The sequence below is a fragment of the Symphalangus syndactylus genome, chromosome 20, assembly GCF_028878055.3.
Source record: "Symphalangus syndactylus isolate Jambi chromosome 20, NHGRI_mSymSyn1-v2.1_pri, whole genome shotgun sequence".
In the NCBI taxonomy this organism is placed as follows: Eukaryota; Metazoa; Chordata; class Mammalia; order Primates; family Hylobatidae; genus Symphalangus; species Symphalangus syndactylus.
Genome location: NC_072442.2, coordinates 43457959 through 43466437, shown reverse-complemented (window position 1 = coordinate 43466437; position 8479 = coordinate 43457959). Strand labels below are relative to the sequence as shown.

The following is an 8479-nucleotide window of genomic DNA, read 5'->3' as shown; positions in this document are numbered from 1 at the left end:
AAATGTTCTGGAATTAGTGGCAATGGTTGCAAAACTTTGTGGATATACTAAAAAACATGAAATTGGGCCAGGCACAGTGGCTCATGCCTATAATCCCAGCACTTTGGGAGGCCGAGGCAGGTGGATCACCTGAGGTCAGGAGTTTGAGACCAGCCTGGCCAACATGGTGAAACCCCATCTCTACTAAAACTACAAAAAAAACCCCAAAAAACAAAAAATTAGCCAGGCGTGGTGGTGGGCACCTGTAATCTTAGCTACTCAGGAGGCTGAGGCAGGAGAATCACTTGAACTGAGGAGGCAGAGGTTGCAGTAAGCCGAGAACGCACCATTGTACTCCAGCCTAGGCAACAAGAACAAAACTCTGTCTCAAAAAAAAAAAATCATGAAATTGTATACTTTGTTTTATTTTATTTAATTTTATTTTGAGACAGAGTCTCCCCCTTGTCACTCAGGCTAGAGTGCAGTGGTGCGATCTTGGCTCACAGTAAGCTCTGCCTCCTGGGTTCATGCCATTCTCCTGCCTCAGCCTCCCAAGTAGCTGGGACTAAAGCCGCCCACCACCACACCTGGCTAATTTTGTTTTTGTATTTTTAGTAGAGACAGGTTTCACCATGTTAGCCAGGATGGTCTCAATCTCCTGAACTCATGATCCACCCGCCTTGGCCTCCCAAAATGCTGGGATTACAGGCATGAGCCACTGCATCCGGCTGAAATTGTATACTTTAAAGGGATGAATTTTATGGTATGTGAATTATGCCTCATTAAAAAAACCAAACTGTTAAGAAAACCAGGAGTGGTCTGGGGAAATGCTTGGCCACGGCTCCAGGCTCCAGGCTGGGCCATGCCTCACCTCTCTGGATGGGAACTCAGCACAGCTGATATCAACAAAGCTGAGTGTCCCATGTGTCACAGCTGATATCAACAAAGCTGAGTGTCCCATGTGTCACAGCTGATATCAACAAAGCTGAGTGTCCCATGTGTCAGGCATCACAGGGTCAGGGGGCTCCTGGCTCAGAGGGGAATGCGAGGGAGGGCAGTGGAGGGAAGAGAGTCCTGGCACAGCAAAGAGGGAACCAGGCTGTCGGCCCAGTGCCCAGCTGCTCCCCATCCCTCACACTCTGGCCCTGGAGCCCTTGGCCACATGCCCCATCCCAGGGACCGCCTAGTTGTGAGAGAAGCCCCCGTGGGAGAAGGCAGGGAGGTCGGGGGCACAGGCAGCAGCCTGGGGCAGGCAAGCCAGGGGGTTGACCTCACAGGCCCCAGCATCCTGGTCCCCTCGGAAGTGGATGGAGTCGGCAGAGTAGAAGGAGGGGTCTTCATCAAAGAAGTTGTAGGGTCGGAGGAAGAAGCCCACGCTGTTCCCCACAGTCACCGTGTTAGGAATGTCCTCTGCATGTGGGATATGCAGAAAACCAGCTGTCACCCAGGCCACCAAGTCCTAGCAGGGGAGAAGAAAGAGGATCACAAGGTCTGGCTTTGCTGAGGATGTGCCCTGCCTCCCACAGTGACCTTGCAGATAGGGAGTCAGCTCACCCACCTATATGTTCTTAGTTCCTCAGGAAAAATGTGAAATCATAAAGTTTCTTTTTTTTTTTTTTTTTTTTTTTGAGACAGAGTCTTGCTGTCACCTAGGCTGGAGTGCAGTGGTGTGATCTCGACTCATTGCAATCACCACCTCCTGGGTTCAAGCCTCAGGCACACGAATAGCTGGAATTACAGGCACACGCCACCACACTCTGCTCATTTTTGTATTTTTAGTAGAGATGGAGTTTCACCATGTTGGCCAGGCTGGTCTCAAACTCCTGAGCTCAAGATATCCACCTGCCTCAGCCTCCTAAAGTGCTAGGATTATAGGCATGAGCCACTGCACCCAGCCAAAGTTTCATTCTTAGTGGTTTCTGAAGATCCCTGAGGAATCTGGCTCCTGAGGCAGTGAAGTGGCTCATCCTGTGCCCCGACTCCTCCCCTCCTCCACAGCTGCCTGCTCACCCCTCCATGCAACTAACCTGCCCTGCAATGGTCTCATTGTTGATGAAGTCAGTGAAGTCCACAGTGGGTGTCCAAGGGTCATTCAAATTGTAGATGCTGGTGCTACTAGGTTCCTCCTCCTTCCGCTGGGTTACCGCCAGTTGGTATCTACAGGAGTTTTTTATTAGACCTACAAGTTCATCAACTGTCCCACTGCCTGAAGCTGCACTGAAGAGTGAACACAAGGGGGAAATAAGCCCCAAAGTCTTGGAGTATTGAGCCTCTGTATCATTCTTTGTCCGGTTCTCTTTGCCTGTCTCTGTCTCTCTCTCTCTCCTCTGCAGCGTTCCCCCACTTGTCCACTGACCTGTACCTTAAACATCAACTGGCCCACCAGACTTCAGGTAGGAATGTTGCTCATCCATCCATCTGGATCAGAGCATGATGTTGAGCCTGGGCCTTGGAACCATACATGTGGACCTGTTTCCCATCCTAGGTCAAGTTCAGTATCTCAAATACCTAGATTTCAGGGAATCCTCTCTCAGATCTGTGTTCCCATCTCACTGTTTTTTTCCTCCAACCTTTAATGTGAACATTTTAGACATACAGAAAAGTTGGAAGAATTGTATAGTGAACATCCACATACTCAAGTCTAGCGTCTACCATTAACATTTTCCTAGATTTGCTTCAATGCCTCATATCTCAGCATTCCTCCACCCACCCATTAGGCTTTGAGTGGCTACAGATTGTGGCCACAGGAATGTGTGTGTGTGTTTGTGTGCACCTGTGGGAGGTGGAGCAGTGTGGAGCCCTTCATACTTTCTACCTACCCCACTCCCTCCTGAACCACCGACCACTCACCTCCCCCAGCTGAAGCCTCTCTCCATGGAGCTGTTCTGGGGCAGTGGCTCCCCAGAAAAGCTGCGCACCTGGATGCGGTAGCCCCGGGGGTGACCCCACTTGTTGCTGTGGTTGCTGGCCAGGTACAGGTAGCGAGGGGTGGCGCCTCCCATGGGGAAGGCGGCCTGCTCCTCCGTCTCCAGCAACTTCCGGGTCACCTCCATCCTCTGCATCTGGTGCTCAGGGCTCCAGGGCACAGCCATGGGGACAAAGGCCATATCCTCGGCCCATACCCAGTTCTCTAGTCCTGCTCAGGGTAGGATCAGGGAGGGCCTGTCATGCAATTGCCCCGGCCCCTCTGGACTCTGCCCCCACCTGGCTTCAGAGTGGGGGCCAAAGAGCAGCCCAGAACTGAGGGTTCTCCTGCTTCTCTTCCCTCTCCCCGAGCTAGTCCCAGTCCAGGGATTTGGAGGAGGTCTTTCTCCCTACTGTCTTCTCTGGTAATAATCCCAGATGCCTTGCGACTGGGCCTCCACCAATGTCCTCCCTCTGAGGGGCTGCATGGGAGGGTGTTTACCTGAGGTTGGAACAATCTCGTGGGCAATGGGCAGGGTGGCATTCCCTCTGACCTGAAGACTTCCCCTCACATGTGAAGCCCTGTGGCATTGCCAGGACTGCCTTATCATGAAAATAAGCCTCACCTTGACTGAACCTGAAGGAGCTGTGTAGGCAGCATGCCGAGTGTCTTCTGTGTATTCATGCTTTCACTTTTACAACAATCTCAAAAAGGAGGAAGTATCATTGTCTCCATTTTACAGATGGGACAACTGAGTCTTAGAGCATTCAATAATGTACCTTGGTTGGTCAGCAAGGACACACGGTTAATATCATGGCAGTGCTGGGGACCTGGGTCTTAGTCTGGCCTTATACTGCCCACACATCAGCACATAGAGAAAGACAGCATAGAGAGACGCCACAACACAGGAACAGCAGACATGAGGACCAAGGGGAAGGAAAACCAGTACTGGGCCCGATGCTGCTGGGGCTTGGAGGTACCTTTCGCAGTTTGAAACTTGGCAGAGAGCAGGCAACGGGGCTTAAGACACAATCTGTTTCCTAAACTTTTGGAGTCTGAATGATTTTGAGTCCAACTAGGTCCCATATTAGGAGTCAAGTTAAGTGATCTGAGACAAGGAGCAATAAATCAAAACATGCTGGTAGCTCCCTCTGCACCTTCCAAAGACCAGGAGAGAGGAAAGACTGATTCAGCAAACCCTTAGTTTCCTTTTGTAGATTCACTGCCCCTACTCTATATCCCAGTGTTTCCACCCTTAGGTGGCAATTACAGACTAAGAGTTTTTTTTGTTTTGTTTTGTTTTTTGAGACAGAGTTTCGCTCTTGTTGCCCAGGCTGGAGTACAGTGGCATGATCTTGGCTCACTGCAACCTCTGCCTCCCAGGTTCAAGTGATTATTTTGCCTCAGCCTCTGAGTAGCTGGGATTACAGGTGCACACCAGCATGCCCAGCTAATTTTTGTATTTTTAATAGAGATGGGGTTTCGCCATGTTGGCCAGGCTGGTCTTGATCTCCTGACCTCAGGAGATCCACCTGCCTCAGTCTCCCAAACTGCTGGGATTACAGGCATGAGCCACTGTGCCCGGCCACAGACTAAGAGTTCTTTATGGTCCACGTGCACAAGTAGGCTCCTGTGGCTAATCACAACAATACCTAGTATTTCTCAAGGGCCCACTATGTGTCAGGCACTGTTCCAAGTGTTTTAAAAGTTGTCATCATTTAATACAGAGATAAAGATAGATGTGTGTGTGTGGGTTGGTTGGAATATATGCTTAAATTTTCTAGCTAAGTCCATTGAGAGGGCCTAAAAGCAATGACATCCCAGTAACAAGGAGCACACTTGGTGCCCAGATATTGGTTTCTAAATACCATTCTCCAATAAAGTGAACCTGATCTCCTTGGAGACAAGGTTGATTCCAGGGTAGGAGCAGGGAAAATGCCAGATGAAATTGAAACATTTTTGGGTGCCAGAAAGTAAAGAAGTGCTCGAAAACGTGTGGAGGTATGTGAAAAGGACATAGGAACTAATCTGAAGGATCTCCCAATGGCCAAAGTTGGAAAAATGTAAGGAACAAAATAAATGAAGTACTGGGTTATAACCCTTAGAGTACAATAAAAAACCATGAGTCTATACAATTTGAATAAATAATTGAAAACAGAAATAAAAAGGAAGGACAACTCTTCCTTATGGAAAATTCCAATTAATAAATGGATAAGGAATAAGGAAAAAATTTTAAGGCTAAAGAAAATGTGGTATATATACATAATGAAATACTATTCAGCCTTAAAAGAAGAAAATCTCATTGCAACAACATGGATGAACCTAGGGACATTATGTTAATTAAATAAGTCAGATACAGCAGGACAATACTATATGATCTCACTTATATGTGGAATCTAAAAAAAAGTTGAACTCATAGCAGTAGGACATAGAATGGTGGTTATCAGGGCCTTAAGGAGGGTGGAGTTGGGGACATGTAGCTCAATGAATAAAAAATTTCAGAAGTTCAAGAGATCTATTGGACTGGGCATGGTGGCTCATGCCTGTAATCCCAGCACTTTGGGAGGCTGAGGAGGGAGGATCGCTTGAGCCCAGGAGTTCAAGACCAGCCTGGGAAACATAGCGAGATCCCCATCTCTTTAAAAAAAAAATTAAAGGCCGGGCGCGGTGGCTCACGCTTGTAATCCCAGCACTTTGGGAGGCCGAGGCAGGCGGATCACGAGGTCAGGAGATCGAGACCACGGTGAAACCCTGTCTCTACTAAAAATACAAAAAAAATTAGCCGGGCGTGGTGGCGGGCGCCTGTAGTCCCAGCTGCTCGGAGAGGCTGAGGCAGGAGAATGGCGTGAACCCGAGAGGTGGAGCTTGCAGTGAGCCGAGATCGCGCCACTGCACTCCAGCCTGGGCGACAGAGCGAGACTCCGTCTCAAAAAAAAAAAAAAAAAAAAAAATTAAAATTAGCTGAGCATGGTGGCATGTGCCCATAGTCCCAGCGACCCAGGAGGCTGAAGTGGGAGGATTGCTTGAGCCCAGTAAGTTGAGGCTGCAGTGAGCTGTAATCACACCATTGCACTGCAGCCTGGGTGACAGAGTAAGACCCTGTTTCAAACAACAACAAAAACCCCAAAGAGATCTATTGTACAACATGGTGACTATAGTTAATAACAATATGTTATATATTCTTGGAAACTGCTAAGAGTAGATTTTAAGTGTTCTCACCACCAAAAAATTATAAGGGCTGAGCATGGTGGTTCACACCTGTAATCCCAGCATTTTGGGAGATCGAGGTGAGAGGATCACATGAGCCCACGGGTTGGAGATTGCAGTGAGCTATGATCACACGACCTCATTCCAGCCTGGGTGATAGAGTGAGACCCTGTCTCAAAAAAGAAAAAAGAAAAGATAAGAAAAAAAGAATGTAAACCATCTGAGAGCAAAAATGTTGTTTCTTTTGTTAAATTGCATAGTGGGGTGCTTGGCACAAGTGTGCATTCATACATTTTTGTTGCTTGCTTGAATAATGTTATGTGAAAAAACAGAAGTGGCGAAACGTAGGTACATTATGATAATATTTGAATATAGAAATCTAAATGCTTATATCAGTATATCATATTTATACATAGTATACAATATAATAAATTCTATAATCACAGAGGTAATTTTTTAAAGCATGGAATACTTTTTTTTTTTTTAGACAAAGTCTGGTTCTGCACGCAGGATGGAGTGCCGTGGCTCAATCTCAGCTCAGTGCAACCTCTGACTCCCAGATTCAAGTGATTCTCCTGCCTCAGCCTCCTGAGTAGCTAGGATTACAGGCATACCCATGCCCAGCTAATTTTTGTATTTTTAGTACAGACAGGATTTCGCCATGTTGGCCAGGCTGGTTTTGAACTCCTGACCTCAAGTGATCCGCCCGCCTCAGACTCCCAAAGTGTTGGGCTTACAGGCACAAGCTACCGCGCCCAGCCCAATGAAAACTTTTAAAGCTAGGCATGGAGACTTCAGCTCACCCCTCCAGCACCTTTGCTTCTGCCAGGATGCCTTACCTGCTACATCCAGGTCCACCTTGAAGTGGGCGCTGTGGGTGTGGACCGTGCCCAGGGTGTGCTCTGAAACTTTGTTCCCATACCTCTGGGCAGCACCAAAGGGGAATGCTGAGCTGATGTAGCCGGTGGTGTGGAGTCTGACTTCTATGGCCCCATTAGGGTGGAAGACCGTATCCCACACATAGTCATAGTTGAGCATAGTAGACACAGATCTGACGACCAGCACCGTTTCTGCAAGGCCCCCAAAGTAGTGGGAGTAGAAATCTGAGTGGTGTCGCCGCAGGGGGAGGCCCTGGTTCTGTTCAAATACACAAAAGGCATCACGTATTGTCTTGGCGGCCAGGGACTCGAAAAGGAAGTGCCAGTCCACGTAGGTGGCCAGGTAGGGGCAGTCCACCCCACGGGTCAGGGGCGTGGAGAAGTGGCCCAAGCCAAAGCCACTATCTATGTACCGGCTTCGTAGAGCAGAAGGAGAATTGCCTCCATAGATGGCCAAGGCCTCCTGGACGCTGACTTCATAGGCTACCCTCTCCCCTTGGAAGCGAACGTCAAAGATCCTTGGGCCACTGAATGCTCCGAGGCCAAAGGAGAAAGTCCACAGTGAGGAGGCCACTTGACTTCCCCGGACACTGAAGCGGGGGCCCTGGGGATGGAACTGCAGAGGGGGAGCTGGACCTGGGGGCACAGGGAACTTCAGGGACCAGGACCCACCTGTGCCATTGTCTGGGATCAGCACCACATTCACCAGGCCAGCCTCAAACTGGGCCTCCAGCTGGGCCAGGCTGTCGTAGTAGCGGCCTTGATAGAACACCTTCTGGATGGTCCAGCGGGCAGGGTCCAGGGCCTTGTGGTTCACTAGCAGCTCCAAGCCCACGGGGTTCAGGAAGAACCCAGCCCCCGAGATGTTGTAGTAGAGGCCAAACCAGGTGGCCCGGTCCCCTGATTGCAAACCACGGGGAGCCGTGGTCATTGTCACCAGGTTCCGTCCCTGGCGCTTGTAGAAGCAACAGTGGTGGAGAAGCCCAGAAGCCTGGGGCAGCTCTCTGTCGAAGATCATCTGGTCTATGTCCAGGTACTCTCGGAACAACATGGGGCGTCGGTGATAGGGCAGGGGGCCTCCATGACGCTCCACAGTCACGTCCCGCATGTAGGAGGGGTGAGGCAGTGGCCCCACCACCAGCTCACTCACGTTGGGCTGGGGTTGTCTGCCAAACAAGACGATGGCCAGTGCCTCCCGGGTAGGTGGGGGGCTCCCCCTGTCCAAGTGAGCCAGGGCTGCAGCCTTGGGAGGCAGCTGCAGCTCCACTGAGAAGACACAGTTGTCCGAGGGCCGGGCCTGGGCTGCATCCACCAGCCCTGGCCCCAGCCGCTGGGTCAGAAAGTGCATCACAGCTGTCAGCTCCTCTCGGTTCAGGTCTGCAAACAGCTGGCTCTGGCCAGGGTGTGTCCACGGCTGGGCACTAGGAGATATGGTGGGGCAATGGGGAAGCTGGTTCAGCTTACATTCCCTCTCACCTCCTTTCTCACTCCCAGCCCCATCTTCACCCAT

At 50.0% G+C, this 8479-nt stretch overlaps 1 protein-coding gene across 1 annotated transcript; it reads right to left on the bottom strand.

Moving 5' to 3' along the window:
• Window positions 1-821: 821 nt before the first annotated feature.
• Window positions 822-8479, bottom strand: LOC129469654 (membrane primary amine oxidase-like). The gene is made up of 4 exons (XM_055256441.2): window positions 6931-8479; window positions 2830-3115; window positions 2007-2136; window positions 822-1438 (listed from the first exon to the last, which is right to left on the bottom strand). The coding sequence occupies exons 1-4, from the start codon at window positions 8477-8479 to the stop codon at window positions 1163-1165; spliced, it is 2241 nt and encodes a 746-aa protein (XP_055112416.2). The 3' UTR covers window positions 822-1162.

Coding starts and splice junctions, on each gene's coding strand:
- LOC129469654 (XM_055256441.2), bottom strand. CDS start 8,479: ATGGGTGAAGATGGGGCTGGGAGTGAGAAAGGAGGTGAGAGGGAATGT. Junction 2,137..2,829: donor AGAGGCTTCAGCTGGGGGAG/GTGAGTGGTCGG, acceptor AAACTCCTGTAG/ATACCAACTGGCGGTAACCC. Junction 1,439..2,006: donor ATGAGACCATTGCAGGGCAG/GTTAGTTGCATG, acceptor CTCCCCTGCTAG/GACTTGGTGGCCTGGGTGAC.